The 16,899-nt window shown below is 36.7% G+C and overlaps 1 protein-coding gene across 1 annotated transcript in view; it reads right to left on the bottom strand.

Annotated features, from left to right (window-relative positions):
- The window catches only part of KIF13B (kinesin family member 13B), a 199,302-nt gene that overhangs the window by 116,504 nt on the left and 65,899 nt on the right, over positions 1 to 16,899 (bottom strand). The window contains exons 4-10 of the mRNA XM_077868673.1: positions 14,073 to 14,133; positions 12,111 to 12,203; positions 10,600 to 10,780; positions 6,981 to 7,068; positions 4,477 to 4,611; positions 2,216 to 2,328; positions 692 to 803 (exon numbers count right to left, since the gene is read on the bottom strand). Of these exons, the coding sequence (XP_077724799.1) occupies positions 692 to 803; positions 2,216 to 2,328; positions 4,477 to 4,611; positions 6,981 to 7,068; positions 10,600 to 10,780; positions 12,111 to 12,203; positions 14,073 to 14,133 (783 nt within the window). The remainder of the gene's footprint in view (positions 1 to 691; positions 804 to 2,215; positions 2,329 to 4,476; positions 4,612 to 6,980; positions 7,069 to 10,599; positions 10,781 to 12,110; positions 12,204 to 14,072; positions 14,134 to 16,899) is intronic.

Here is a 16,899-nt window from a genome sequence, read left to right as displayed (position 1 = left end):
CTCTTCACCAAACTCCTATCACGTGTTCTTATTATCACTCTAATGGAATCACTGACTCTTGTTATAATATTTTGTGTTACATAAGACACAACTTATCTCCCTTACCAGACCCTGAGCAATCAGAGGGCAAGGAGGGTCTGACATTTCTGTACATTCTCCTCATCACACTTCATAGCTTTTGTTCTTTCTCATTTGTATTTCTCTATACATATTGAATCAATTAACAAGTGAATGACTATGTGCTTTACTCTGTATCCTTAAACAACTTATGAAGCTGAAAGTAAATTAAAATGATCATGAGTAGCCTTGACATTAAATAGAAAAACAGGTCCAAAATGTCAGTCAAACAAAAGGAGTCTGTGAGAAAGAGTAGTCCAGCTGAGTCTGTAAGACAGTGGAAATCCTTTCCTATGACTCACTCAGCTATCAGATTGGCACAAGGTCCTTCTTCTACCCCAAAATCTCAAAGGCACCTGTGTGGTTCCGTGTGCCCAAATCCTGTTGCTTCCAGGTTATGGTGAATCAGATGCTTCATCTATTAAACCTATGATTATCCTATGAGAGACTGATGATTTTAAATTTGAACATTGGTAGAAGAAATGATAATCAGGAGGGATTAAAAATCTACTCTTCTCTTCCTTTCTACCAACCACCAAGAGTGTGCCAGAAAGGGTGGGGGTGGAGAGCTTACTTTGAGCAGCCAAGTGAGAACTGAGTCACGATATGGAACAAATTTATTCTTGTTTTTGCCAGCACTCTGATCTGCTAGGGCTGAGATAACCAGACCGAGGGTTGTGAGGGACCTGCATGGTGCAACAAACCGGAATAATCATAAAAAACTGAGTATATCAAATGTCACATTTTCACACAAAAACTGAACACTGAGATGTACGTGCATGAAAACAGCACTGTTGTCAGCATTTTACTGCTCAGCTTAAAAACACGTAAGCTCTAAAAGCTGATATCCTTCAAATGCTACTGCAAGCAGTAAAACTGCTTAGCTCAATTACTTTTTTCCATTTTTGTAAACAGCAACATGAGCTGTAAACCTTTAGGTTAAGATAAAGACACAAACATCACATATCTTTAAGAGAAGCCACAAACATAATACAATTAATTAAAACTTAGTACAAGGCAAAAACATTTGCATATATGTGTGTGTGTGAGGTATCTATATATATCACATATATCTATACATGTATCATACATAATATCATACATATATGCATATCACCACTCAATAATAATAGCATAGCGTCTGGATGATAATTTATGATCTCCAGTTGGTTACTCTGGTTATGTGTCTTTTTGGATTTCTGCCCACAAGGAGCTAATAATTTAGCTTTGAGATAGAAAATGTAACTATATGAAGAAATTGGTACACAAAACACTACCTTCTAAAACGCTAGCTTCTTGGTGTAAATAAGCACCACAACAGTCATACAAGGGAAAGCCCAATGTGGCTAGGACACAAATTGATGTTGGTTTGACAGTGACACCCAGGTTGAGATCAACATTTGGACTGTGATAGACAATTACCTTGGTTGTTTTCCATAGTTTAGACCAGTGGTTCTCAATTGGAACAGCTGGCAAGGACCCCAGAGAGGTTTCCATAGTCACAACTGGGGGTGGGCAGGTACTACCGCCATCTAGTGGGTAAGGCCAGGGATCCAACTAAACATCCTACAGTATACAACAACAGCCCCTGGGACAAGGAATTACCTAGCCCCAGATCTCAATAGAGCTGCCATTGAGAAACCTCTGACTTGACTGTGCTCCTTAGTCCCATCAGGCATCTCAAAAAAACAAAACATGCTCTGGTCCATTAAAAATAATAAAATAGGGATCCCTGGGTGGCGCAGAGGTTTGGCGTCTGCCTTTGGCCCAGGGCGCGATCCTGGAGACCCGGGATCGAATCCCACATCGGGCTCCCGGTGCATGGAGCCTGCTTCTCCCTCTGCCTGTGTCTCTGCCTCTCTCTCTCTCACTGTGTGCCCATCATAAATTAAAAAAAATAATAATAATAATAAAATATATATATATATATATATATATATATATATATATATATATATATATATGGAAAAAATTCTCAATTGTTTTTTCATTATAGCCTCAATCATTCCAGAATCTTATTCTTTTAATAACCACAGAAGTTCCCCCAGTTGGCTCTTAAATCCATAAAGTAATAAAAGCAAGCTTCTGGAAAACTTACTTGTTAATGTTGCTACCCTCCTTCAACCTGTCCCCCGCAGCTCCAGTCTTTGTTGCTCGCTCACTGCCTGCTAAATCAACCAAGCTCAGTTTGCCCACTTTCTCTCCAGATGTCTGCAAAGTAAATCAACAAGTACAAATCAACAGTTAAAGAATACAGTAAGTCCTACATCTCTACTGAATAAGCTTATTGTCTAATCCTTAATTAAAACATTATTTACTGTTATTTCAAAACTAGTTCATTCTGCTATAAAACAGTCTAAGAAGGGGCGCTTGGGTGGCTCAGTTGATGAAGGCAGCCAACTCCTGGTTTTGGCTCAGGTCATTATCTTGGGGTCCTGGGATCGAGCCCTGAGTCAGGCCCACACTCAGCGGGGAGTCTGCTTGTTTCCCTCTCTCTCTGCCCCATCCCTGTTCGCACATGCGAGCACTCTCTCTCCAAAATAAGTAAATCTTTAAAAAAAAAAAGCAGTATAAGAAAACTATATGGTCTAGTGGTAGATACATCCCAAATTATACACAACTCTACTAATCCAGGTAAGAGTGAAAGTTATCCCAGAAAAATAGCGCCCTTCAAAATGGGACATTTTGAAGGGAACCCAGTAAAATTTTCATGGAGAATTATATAAAAGCACTTACAAAATATAAATTTTATTATAAGACTGCTTCAAATTTCAAAATATTTACCAATAACCCTAAGAGAAAATATTTGCAATTCTTATTGGTAGAAAAAAATTAATATTTTACAAATATGACCTCTTAAAAACTCAACCTTTTCTTACATTTTTCATATTATTTATATATAGTAATTCCCTTATTTCATAGTTTCAGGTATTAAATTTACATATTTTTCTAGTTATTATATATACACATATATACTGATTATTTCCTTTTATCAAAAGTATTCCGTAATGTAATCACACACATAACATATTTTATACTTCAGCAACAATACAAGAAATGTGAGAAAGCAATGCCCAAATCTATAGACTGGATCATTTCTTAAAACTTTTAATATATATATTTATATTTACTTCCATAAATAAACATGTTGCTAACAAAAGGATATTCAGCTTCCCAACTCAAAAGTATTTTTGGTTAAAAAAATCAGTATGTTTTTTGTTCTATGCTGAAAAGGAAAGAGAAAACAAAGAACTTTTTGTTGTTGCACTAGTCTTGCTGGGATGGTAAAAAAAGAAAACTATGCTTTCAGCAAATGAAAATCTTGCCAAAATATAGCATTTTGCCAGCATGATTATTTTAGCTTCTGGTATTTGAAACCAATTTGCTGGGGGGTAGGCGTCATAATAAAATACGCAAATATTCACATAAAAAGTAGGAAAAAAACAAGAGAAGTTTTCAGTGCGGTAGGAGCATATACATCTCTGGCTCTGTTTACTCTTCATAATTTTCAAAACCAAATACTCAAAAAAATCATTCTACAAATCTACTAATTTTATAATACAATTTCCCCAGTATAGTTTGTTCCTTCTAATACTTAACTATTTAGCAGAAGGTAACATTTAAAAAGAATCTCTACTAAATCAGCTAGAGTTAACATTAACTTATACAGCTAGCCATCCAAGTTTAAAGCTCAAAAAATGCTGTGGCAAAGACTGTGAACCATCAGCATGTTTAACTTCTGTTTCACCTTCCTTTAGTTGGACAGGGTGGAACTGAAAACTATATTTCTCAGACTCCCTTGCAGCCAGAGTTCAGGATGTGACTTGGGTTCTGCCAAGCAGATATACTTGCTTCAGATTTGGAAAGCAGAAACAAGGTAGAGGTCATCCCTTTGGCCTATCTTGGCTTTTTTCTGCTGGAGAGCAGGATCATGAAAATATGGGGTTTTCTACAAATGTCTCAGCTTACATTCTCCAGCTTCCAGGTCACTAAGAGGCAGCTTTACTGACTCTTATGTCCTAGACCACAGCTATTAGGCAGGCCTGGAACTCACAGCTCTAGTGGTGGCCGCAGAGGTAGTACCATTCTTGGATGAAATCTACATTGTTATTCCTAGAGATTCAGCCTAGAATCCATTCGTCCTCAGGTATTCTAACAACTCTGTAATCACCCAATCCCTCCATTAAATCCCCCTCTCTTAACCTACAGTGGCTTCTGTGTCTTGCTGAGTCCTAACTGATAACCAGTCTGGCTAGGACTTTAAGTCATCTAACACTTGAAAGGAATGGAATATGATAAATCATGATCCACTTTAGAAATATTAAAAAAAAAGAAAAGGTCAAGCAAATGAATACCTACCCCAGACTTCACATCGTATAAAGTATGTGTAAGGGTGATTTTGAAGACCGCATGGGATCGACTGCTCTCCTCATTCATGTTGGTGGCAGCAACTGTACGAGACTTGTTACCCTCAGACATCAAAGACTCAATATCCTAAGTAGAAACAAGTCACAGACACACATCTCTTTATCTGTCAAATAAATATCAAAACCCTGCTATCCTATCAAATGCATTACAAGCTTCACTACTCAGTCAACCACATTTGGAGTTTACAAATTTACACTTTGTTTTACAATGAACATTAAGCCCCACAGAATATGATAGCCAATACTGTCTCTGAAAACTCAAAACACATTTATTTTCTGTAGGTGCCAAATAAAGTAGCAGAATCAGAGAGAATTAGAAGGTTTAGAAGCCACATTTGACCCATAAGATGGACAAATACAGCATGCCAACCATTATCTAATATAAAAATTTCAAAATATTTATTTTCTTTAATGACAATAGACGACAACTGTTAAATTAGATTATACGAATAAACAATAAACAAAAGTAACTGTAACCCCTTCGTGCAAGCATAGCACTGTGTCACCACGTTGGTATGTATTATACCAGATCTGTTTCTGAAAACAGAATATCAAGAAACTAATTTTCTACACAGATTTACTACTTCGTGGCCATTACTGGTAAAAAAGAGATAGCATGATGCACCTGAAAGATCATGAGATGGGATCTTCATTTTTTTTTAATGTTATAAGCTCTAAAAATAGTTACTTAACCAAATTGAATTTTAGTTTCAAAAATAACAATACAGAGCTATAATATAATCTACCTTAGAAGGATTTTAATGAGAAACAAGAAAGATGGTATGTATGAAAGAGTAGACTAGTTGCCTCCTCTTACCCTGTCTCATTTTCTTTCTAGTAAAAGAACCCAGAGCTGAGCACCCTGCCATGGAACTAGATTACATTTCCCAGATGCCTTTGCAACTCAGTCTGGCCATAGGACTAAGTTTTAGTGAAACTGGGACTTCTTAAAGGGAATAGTTATGCTCTCACACCTTGGTTCTAAGAGCTAAGATCCTCACCTATGAGAACAAGGGCTTTACCACAGAGCTGGCTCTATGTAGAGAGCTGGAAGGAATCTAGGTCCCCAACAGTATCTTTGGAGTCACTGTATCAGCCCTCTCACCATTCATTCTTTCATTCACTCATTTGTTCACTTAAATATATACTAAAGTCACCTATTACCATGCCAGGTACATTTTGAATACTGAGAATAATGAACAAAATATATAATTCATGTTGCAAAGAACTTAGATTCTATTATTTTTTTCATATTTTCCTATTATTTGCAGCCAACACAACCCTGACTCATATATGAAAAACTTTAAAAATCATAATTTTCTAGGGCAGCCCGGGTGGCTCAGCAGTTTAGCACCACCTTCAGCCCAGGGCCTGATCCTGGAGACCTGGGATCGAGTCCCACATCAGACTCCCTGCATGGAGCCTGCTTCTCCCTTTGCCTGTGTCTCTGCCTCTCTCTCTCCTTGTGTCTCTCATGAATAAATAAATTTTTTAAAAAAATCATAATCTTCTATTTTGCTGTATCAATGAAAAAGAATAATGTTTAAACAGCATAACATCTATAAGCATCTTGAGGAGATGGACCATCTCATTCACTTTTTATGTTCTCAGCACCTAACACAATGTCTGGCACATGACAGGTGTTCAACAGATGTTTACCAAACAAAGTAACAAATGTTTATTACTAAATGAAGTATCATTGACCAAATGATACAAATGATAAATGAACAAAATACAAATGGACGTACCTGTTAACATGGTCAAGACTATAAAACTAATTTCCATTTTAAAATTTTGGGACAAAGAGGCTTAGTGAGATAGATGATCCAGAGTCATACAAGAGTCACACAAGAGGATTAAGTGTCACCAGATCAACATTCTCTGAGTCTTAATTCAATGTATATTACATCACAGCATCTCATTCCACCCCCACTTCCCCAACACGCAAAGCCTGATGGATCCACACAAAGCAGAACTGTAAGTTTGGAAATGAAGAGAATAAAAGGCCGATGAGTGATCCTCTCAAGTTAGCAGACTTGGAATTCCAACTACCCAATTCATATATTTTATTTCATTATATCAATGAAATAATAAACAACTTCATTGTTTTATGCACTTCTAGGGACAAAAAATGCTGCCATTTATAATTTTAAGATGCAATTATAAGGAATATCACAATTTTAGAGCTCATAAAATATGAAAAAATGTGCATTTCACAATAGATGAATAGGTATGTTTTCCAAATGTGTACACCTTTTCTCAAAATTAAACTGTCATAATAGCCGTATATAGTTTTTTAAGACTTTTGTATAAAGTAGCTCATTAAGTAATGCTACTGTAATATTTTTTAATTTCAAGAAAAATAATCATCACAAATTAAACAAGAAATAATTTGCTATAGTGAATGTAAACAGTTTACATAAAGGATGTTATTACCTTGTAGCTTGTGACAGCCAATTTAGAGAGTCCATCGACATAGGGTCCCAAAACATTGTGCTCTCTGACTTTTAACGTTTGACGACTTCTGCTCATTAAAAAGAAAGAATTTTAAAACAATAACCTGTTTTTAAAAGGACTCAATCGTGCTCCATAAAAATATGTAGTGAACTCAACAAAGATCCCAAGTAAAAAGAACCAATTAACTTGATCTAAGAAGAATATAAACCAAAATTTAAAATCTTGACTGGTAAGAAAAACTTCATAATGTGATAAAATATCACATCACTCAAAAGGGTACACTGTGGGATGTCTATTTACTACCACAAAGAATGCAGAGTCAAATAAATACAATCAATCTACTTGTCATTTCACAGAATGTGGTACAAAGAACAGAGAAACTCAAGAAATGTTAACTGTGCAAGAAAGAAAACCCAGACCAATTTCAATCACAAATAAAGACAGACTGAATTTAATAATGATTTAAAAATATAACATTAGGCTGATCCCAGGGCTACTGGGTTGTTTTAACATTGGAAAAAGATTCATGCCCTTTACCATACTATACTAATAGACTAAATGGGGGGGAGGGGGCACATAATCATTTCAATAAATGCAGTGAAAAGGATTCAATAGAGTTAAATACTTATTTGTGGTTAAAAAACAAATACCGCTTAGAAACAAAGAACTAATAAACCCAGCAAGGAGCATCTGTCAAAAGCCTAGAATATACAGTATGCTTAATTATATCAACCAAAAAACATTAAGAAAATTCATCGATGATTGCATGGAATATACATTCTATCTCAAAAAAGCTCTGTAAAAATATAACATTACAATAAAAAAAGAATATTTGTTGATAGTGAGAGTGATTCTTATTTTATGAGCTTATTTTCTAATGATCTAGAATCCTCTAGTACTCTAGGATCAGCCACCAAAAACTTCATTTACTACTATAAAACTGTACATGAAGTAAATATGGAACAAATATTTGATTTAAGTCTCATCTCAGGATATGCCGTATTATAACTTTAGCCTTTAATTTTTCCTTTTCTATTAAAGATAACGTATATTGTATTATCTTCTGGATAAAACAACATAATTACATCATTATTTACAGTGGATATGGAATTCATAAAATCTGTATTTAATTTAAAAAATTAACTTCTCTTTCTCTCCTTCTCCCTCTACCCCACTTTTTTTTTTAATTTTTTTTTTCCTCTGCCCCACTTGTACACACGTCCTCTCTCACTTGCACTCTCTCTCTGACATACGTAAAGAAGTCTTAAAAAAACAACTAAGTTCTCTCAAATAGTCTTTCACTGAAAAAGGGATCACCTTTAGTTTTTAATCCATTTAGCTTTAGAAACACTGCAAAAATCCTCAAGAAACTCTCATGGAGGAGACAACAGTGGCAGCTAGCACTTATTGAGTAAATGTTCTAAGACCTCAGGTGTATCATCCCAGCCTATCTCCACAACAGCCCATTGTGGTATTATGTAATATTATCATCCTTGGTATAAATGAGGCCTAGAAAGTATAAGGAACTTGCTCCATAGATAACAATTAGAGGACCTGGACGCAGAGCTACGTGAACCCCAATCCCATGCTGTTAATTACTAGCTATACACAAGACAAGCATAACAAGAAATTACTAAAGGTTCTGGGCAAGTTGTAGACAAAATTCAAGCAATTCCACACAAGTCCTATGGAATACGAAACACAGGAATGAAGTCAGCTAAGAATTTCTGGCAAGAGTAGGCCTGGGATCTCAAAGAAAGTGAAGCTTGGGGTTCCTGGGTGGCTTAGTCAGTTGAGTGTGTACCTTTGGCTCAGGTCATGATCTCAGGATCCTGAGATGGAGTCTCGAGTTGGGCATCCTACTCAGTGGGGAACTGCTTCTCCCTCTCCTTCTACCCCTTCTCCCCAGGCTTGTGCTCTCTCCCTCTCTCTCTCTCTCTCTCTCGTTCACTTTTTTCTCTCTCTCAAATAAATAAAATCTAGAAAGAAAGAAAGAAAGAAAGAAAGAAAGAAAGAAAGAAAGAAAGAAAGAAAGAAAGAAAAAAAGAAAGGAAGGAAGAAAAAGAAAGAAGAAAGAAAGAGAGAGAGATACTCTTCACAGAGGTGAAGGTGCAAGGACAAGTATTCATGGCAGAGTCAAGAAAAGTACAAGGACAGAATATTCAGCAAGATGTGGGTACCTAGGCTGTGACCTTCCCACCTCTGGCCTCCTTTTGTTCTCTGATTTGACTTTCCTGCTTGGTGCCCTCCAGCCACACTGGACAGTGAGGTCACTCTCCAAGCAAGTGATTTCTTACACCATGCTTTAGCACAATCTGTCCTCTATGCCTGGTTCTCACCTAACTTCTTAGTGGACAGACTCCTACTCAGCACAAAAAATCATTAAGCACCTTCTGTGGAATCTTCCCTTCTCCCCATTCCATCTTTGCTCTCAACTATTTTGTATAAGGCTCTTCCACAATTTAAAAGCATTATTACATTGTATTATGATTATTTGTTTCCAAAACTTTCATTCTGTCCATGCTATGAGATCTTCCTCTACAACCTGCATATTGCCTGGCACATAATGATGATCATTCAACAGATGTTAAGTTTTACAAAGGAACATTCAAGTGCTAACTGAATGTCACTGTGAAAGGCCTGAAGATCATCATCTTTGTCAAAGAAAACAGATATCAGTGAGGGGTTAACATGTTTTCTCTTGATTGAGCATCACTACAACGCCCTGCTTCTAAGACCACCTTTCTTTGATTGTCTTCTTCATCTAAATATAATTAAATGTCCCCTGTAAGTAACTCTGTACTTCCTGTAAAACCTCAGCTCACTTGGCTCTTTGACCTTACAAACACCATTCTTACATCCATAAGCCACAGGCTGTGGTTATTATCAGTTTCTCTCTCATCATAGTTGTACTTCCTTAAAATATGACTCAGAAAACTCTGTGCAATGGACAGATTTCCTCAGATACGTCTTATCTTCCTCATTAGGTTCAGTTATGACTGCAGAGTGAGAATAGCATTTTCTAAGGCTTTCTAATACTTTTGAACCACTTCTCTTTCAAAGTCTATGCCATAAAAGGAGACACACTTTCTCTCTGGGAATTTTTTAAATTAACTATCATGAAGTCCAGGTTTCAAATCTCTGATTATGCCTTTCCCTTACTTCATAGCCTGCAAAGAAAAAACAGCTAATTCCACCTGAAATTTCTTGGTCTTTTTTAAAAAAAGAAGAAGAAAGCCTTACTTGATTAAGAATACCAGTCTGATACTAAGTAACTTATTTTTCATTGCATAATTTTTTGTTTGTGATTCTGGATATATCTGAGGAAGGCAGTATGAGGCAAATATATGCATGTGACAACACTTCCCTGCCCCAACTCAGCCCTAAATGCAAAAGCCAGAACTGGCTGCAGGAAGCTGCTCAATGTGACTAAAAACAAAGTCACAAGGACAATAACTAGATAAACAGATAAAAGCACAGAGACAGTAACTAGATAAATAACTCTACCAGAGTTCAATATAAAAAATTTCACTTGAACCAATTTATAAGTCTGTATTAATCCACAACACTGTAACATTAGAGTTTCAAAGTCCTTTACCCTTTGGGATCAAGAAGATCTCTAACTTTTTCATTATAAATTTCCATATAGGACACTTCTACTTTAAAACTCTGCTCTTCATTTTCCTCTTTCTGAGTTCGTTCAAAAAGTCCACTACAAAGTCTTGGAATTAATCCAGGTTGGTCAGCTGTGCCCATCATGGTATAAGATTTTCCAGATCCTAAAAAAGTGGAAATCACAGTTATTACTGTCTCTGAGAAGTTTAAATACATAACCCTCTTTCCATTGCTCATAATAAATTACTAGCACTTAGCAAAATGCCCAAAATAAGAAATATACCCAAATAAAATGACAAAACTAATAAATATAGCAACTTTCCTACTACACATGTAAAATCTGAAGTAAACATCTTTTAGGAAGAAAATTAAAATTTTCTTTAACCATCTTTATACTTAAAAAAAAAAAAAACCTAAAATAACTGAAAAACAATGAGGTCTGAGTAGCTTTCTAAAATTAACTAGGGAGATCCATATGATGAATACTACTCTGACTGCTCCTAGCCACTAATCATAGCACAAAAAATACACATTATCCCTATAGGCCCCAGAGCAAATTAACTTGCTACCCTTTGGCAACAGTGTAGAAACCAAAGAATAATCTTCTTTTTCCACTATAATATTATTTTCTCCATTGTACCAAAAATACATATTCATTAAAGAAAATTCAGAGAACACAGGAAAGTAGAAAGGAAAATACTAAATCACACATAGTCCTAACTTAAGTCTAACTCTTTTTCCTTCTTTAGAAGCAATGCTTTTATAAATGTATTTTTAATCATACAAATTGCTGCTTTTATCACTTGACACTCTATCAATGTCATAGTAACTAAAACTAAAACAGCACTTTTTAAGGACCAGGCTGTTTCTATAAGTTTTCAATGATAAACTCATTGTGACAACCCTATAGGGAAGGCCTATACTTACCAACAGTTTACAGAAAAGGAAACTAAAGGAGCTGGGCTCGAGATGGGCTATCCTGTACCCTGGCTCAGAATCCATGCTCTTTTAATCATACCACATACTGCCTCTTAAAAATATCAGAAGCATTCTTCCATAAAAAATAGTTTTCAACTGGACAAACTATATACAATATACTTTTATAAAAATGACTCCTTCACTTTATTTTTTTTTTTAATTTTTATTTATTTATGATAGTCACACACACACACAGAGAGAGAGAGAGAGAGAGGCAGAGACACAGGCAGAGGGAGAAGCAGGCTCCATGCACCGGGAGCCCGACGTGGGATTCGATCCCGGGTTTCCAGGATTGCCCCCTGGGCCAAAGGCAGGCGCTAAACCGCTGCGCCACCCAGGGATCCCCGACTCCTTCACTTTAAATAGATTTTCTTTCTTGGTAACCACGGAGGTACAGAAGTCAAATGCTCCTTATCAATTTTAACTGATAAGATGCTAACAATATGTATTCTCTTTGTTACTTTCTCTGTTATGATCTTTAAAGCTTAAATATGTATGTATAATATTTAACATTACCAGTCTGTCCGTAGGCAAAAATACATGCATTGTAACCATCAAAAGCATTCTGAAGGATATTCTCCCCAAGGCACTTGAAAACATCATCTTGACCTGAAAAAGAGAGAAAAAAAAATACGAAAGGATACCTTAAGCCAAAACTACATATGAACAATCTTTTGAAAACCAAAAACAACTGCCTCACAAATGCACTGTTTCTTTTTTTTTTTCTTTTAAGATTTTATTTATTTATTCACAAGAGACAGAGAGAGACAGAGAGGCAGAGACACAGGCAGAGGGAGGGAGAAGCAGGCTCCATGCAGGGAGCCGGACGTGGGACTCGATCCTGGGACTCCAGGATCAGGCCCTGGGCTGAAGACAGCGCTAAACCACTGAGCAACCCGGGATCCCCCCAAAATGCACTTTTTCAAACTGTATCTCCACACAAGATTTTTAGACTCAATGAATGCTTCCAAAAGTTTATGGCTTTTGAGTATTTTCTAGCTAGCACATGATAGGAAAAGAGTAAAAAGTTCCTGATATATGAACTTGAATTAATAAACACTGGCCAAAAATCATCTGCAATGCAAAAAGCTAATGAACTGCTAATTTTATAAACAATGGTTATAAATATCCAAAATTTATACTAGGGACCTCCATGGATCTGAATTCAACTACATACCACCAGCTAATGATTTATTCACTGGGTACTAGAATTCAACATAATCATACATCCAATCTCCTCTCCTTTTCCTCAATGACCATTTTTAATTATAGGGCCTACAATACATACTAGCTAGAGCAGGGAAAAATATCCTGAAAATTTCTTCTAGCTTTCATTCATGGACAAAAATGAAATGAAAGGTTCAACTTCTCCTCCACAGGCTAAATTACATATGCCAATAATCAAAACAAAATCATTCAATCTCTCTTTGAGTCTTTATTATAATATGAAAGAAATGGATGTTGCTATGTCTGTTATATTTTGAATTCTATAAATAGCATTCCATTATGCCCCACTTCCTAGTTAATTTCCCAGATTAGTGTATCATCATCTTACTTCCCATACAGAAGCAATCTGTAAGCAATCCATTGGGCCAGCTAGAGCAAATTAACTTTAACTTTTTGAACCAGCTGTAGTACTACTTTGTCTCATGACAAAAGTCAATACAATATGACACTCAATATTTAAAAGATACTGCTTAGAAACAGGTATCATAAGCAGTTACAAATAAAGTAAAATAAAAGGCTGTCCCTGCAGTCTTAAATTTGTGGTGTAAAGGAGCTTGAGACAGTCATTGTTGAGGAGCTTAAGAGAATTAACAGAATTCCAAGTAAATTTAGAAAATCTCTTTAAAAAAAAAAAAAGATTTTACTTATTTATTCATGAGAGACAGAGAGAGAGAGGCAGAGACACAGGCAGAGGGAGAAGCAGGCTCCATGCAGGGAGCCTGATGTGGGACTCGATCCCAGAACTCCAGGATCAAGGATCACACCCTGGGCCAAAGGCAGGCACTAAACTGCTGAGCCACCCAGGGATCCCCAGAAAATCTCTCTATTAAAGAGAGAAATGGAACACTGAAAACTTAAGTGATTTGCTTAGTCACAGCAGCAGGCAGAAGCAAAGCCTAGACTAAACTACAGGTTTCCTTTTTCCTTGCTCAACTCTCCTGTACCAAGCTCTCTAGACCACATCACAGACATCTAAAGGAGTCTGAACAGCTACTTTGTGCTGCAAGTACCATGTAAAGTCTGGGAATGTGTGTGATAATCTCAACTGTGTACCCTATTCATCTACCTTTACTGTCTTATAACATGAACAGCACATTGTCAATCTCCTATTTCCCGATCAACGTAAAAACAGGAAAGATGGGAAGAAATTCTCTATATAGTTTTTAAAGTTACACAAAATAATGCTGTAATACTTATGGGAAAAAAATTAAAACACCTTTCCTATAGTAGTTAACTGGATGCTGTACTTACCTGCATACTTTTCTCTGACTGATTCATCCATAGACCAGAAACAGTGATCATATGCAAACACCTGTTGAAAAATAAACATATAATATATACTAAGTACAAAACCTTAACATACTTATAATGTTATAACAGTGTTACAACACAGATAATACTGTTCATAGTAGTGAAATAAAAGTACCTTCCTGCTTTAAAAAATGAAGTTAGTTAAATTATTTATGGTACAGTTTTACGATGAGCAATTAAACATCCTATAAATGATATAGACCTTTATTTCACATGGAAAATCCTTCACAATGTTAAGTGAAAAAAGGAGAAGTTACAAAACAATATTTATAATATGATGACTATCATATATACATATATATGCACACACAGTTACACATATAAAGTTTATTTCTGCATAAGATTAGTGGTCTTTGTCTTCTTTATGTTTTGATGTATTCTCATTTTTACTTTTCTTAGAGAAAATAAAGATATTTTTAAAAGAATGAAATGTAAAGATTACTACAGCATGTTGAAAGTAGTTATAAAACAGCAGATTCAAAAAAATCATAACACTCATGTGCAATATTGCATAGTCTCAAAACTACAGAACACTGATAAGAAAATGTTCATGTAAGGGAGACAGAACATGAAAGACTCCTAACTCTGGGAAACGAACTAGGGGTGGTGGAAGGGGAGGTGGGCGGGGGGTGGGAGTGACTGGGTGGCGGGCACTGAGGTGGGCACTTGACAGGATGAGCACTGGATGTTATTCTGTATGTTGGCAAATTGAACACCAATAAAAAATAAATGTATTAAAAACAATAAAAAATAATAAAATGAAAAATAAAAAAGAAAGAAAATGTTCATGTATTAATGTGGAAGTAATGAAAGTCTGGACCATGATCCCATGTTTGAACCAAAATCTGTATAGATAAAAAGTACTAAGACTACACCTTGGAATCTGGATGGTGGTTAATGCCACCTGGTGGAACATCACAGATCCTCTCTGTTTGGATCTTTTACATTTACTACTTTCCAAAATATGCATTTTTGGTGGTGGTTTTTTGTGGGATTTTTAAAAATCCTTTAGGCTTTTTCGTTGAATTTTCTTTTTTTTTTTTATTTCATATTTTATAATCAAGTCTCTAAGGATTTTAAGGGTAATTGTTTTTAAAGATTTTTTTTTTTTAATTTGAGAGCGAGAATGAGCACAAGTGGGGGGAAGGACAGGGAGGGGTAAGCAGATTTCCCAATGACTGTGGAGCCCAAGGCAGTGCTTGATTCCAGGACCCTGAGATCATGACCTAAGCCGAAGTCAGATGCTTAACCAACTGAGCTACTCAGGTGCCCCAAGTGTAACTGTTTTTAAAATCATTTCAGTTTGTAGTTCAAACTCTATAATTTTTGGAGTCTGTTACCTCTTTTTTTTTTTTTAAGATTTTATTTATTTACTTGAGACCGAGAGAGAGAGAGCACAAGCAGGGATGAGGATCAGAGGGAGAGGGAGAAGCAGACTCCCCACTGAGCAGGGAGCCCAATACAGGGCTTAATCCCAGGACCCTAAGATCATGACCTGAGCTGAAGGCAGACACTTAACCGACTGAGCCAACCAGGCACTGTTGCCTTACTTCCATTTTTTTTTTTAATAAATTTATTTTTTATTGGTGTTCAATTTGCTGTTGCCTTACTTCCTGATGACAGTTTTCCTCTTGGGCCTTTATATGTTAGTTTGCAAGTGCATCTGAATTGGGAGTTTGTTTCATGGTTACGTGGTTGCTTGTTTTTTTCCTCTCCTTCTGGCCATCTTTACATGACTAGTCACACTGCCACTCCCAGCTACTGAAGCCCAGATTTTGGTCTTCCCAAAGTCCAATTCTCCACGCCCTGCAATTTACACAGACAGCTCAATGTTGCTGGCCAAAACCCTTTCCTTTAGCCTTCATTCATGTTGGAGCCTCACTCAAATCAGTTTTCACATGGTGAGTTCCCCGGTCCTCCCTGATACATCAGGCCCCCTCTAATCTGCAAGAGGTGAACTTCTATCACTTCTGAGAATCGGCCTCTGATCCCAAGGCCCAGTAAATATGCTGCTTCGGCCCCAGCTTGCTGCTGGTCCCGGAAGTTACATTATGTTGTTTTTTAATATGATGACATGAGTTTAATATTTTAAAATATTTTCTCTGTTGCTGCCGTGAGTTTGAAGTTGGCAGGATATTGCACCTGTCTGAACTCACAATGTTACCTGGACCAAAAGTCTAAAAGTTAATTTTTTAAAGAAAGGAAATTGGATTAAGGTGGTAAATTAAGTATGCATACTTATATCCATCTCCTGCCTGAAATTAACTCAAAATGATGGAAGAATACAGGAAGGCAAAGGGCCAAAGGTGTAAAGAAAAAAGGAAAGGAGAATTAAGTTTTTGAAAGCTAGATTTCTTGCTTGTGTCTAGATAAGAAATTGAGACTCCCTGAAAAATAGTTACAATGAGACTAAGGAGGGGGGGGTAGGATGGGTGGAGTAGGGGCCACATGGATACCACAGGCCAAAACACTGCAGAAAAAGATGGCTGCAAAGGTAAGACCTGTTCTGGAAGGCACACAGAGAACAACTAAATGAGCAACATGAAGACTGCAGGGGGCGGGCAGGGGGGAACCCCCAGGATGACTGGTTAAAAAGGCCTTCAAGGCAGGAAATGGTCAAAACATTCATATCTGTGCACAAAGCAGCAGGCAAGGAAGGCATTTGTTCCCTGGAAGGGGGCAGTGATGAGAAGGCTAGGCCTAAGAGGCAAGGAGAAAGCCAATGGTTGACAAGATGTAGGAAGGGGCAGGAGCCCTGGAGCCCAGA

This window comes from Canis aureus, chromosome 24 (assembly GCF_053574225.1).
Source record: "Canis aureus isolate CA01 chromosome 24, VMU_Caureus_v.1.0, whole genome shotgun sequence".
Taxonomy (NCBI): domain Eukaryota; kingdom Metazoa; phylum Chordata; class Mammalia; order Carnivora; family Canidae; genus Canis; species Canis aureus.
Note: the sequence above shows the minus strand (reverse complement) of the source record. Positions and strands in the feature narration are given on the sequence as shown.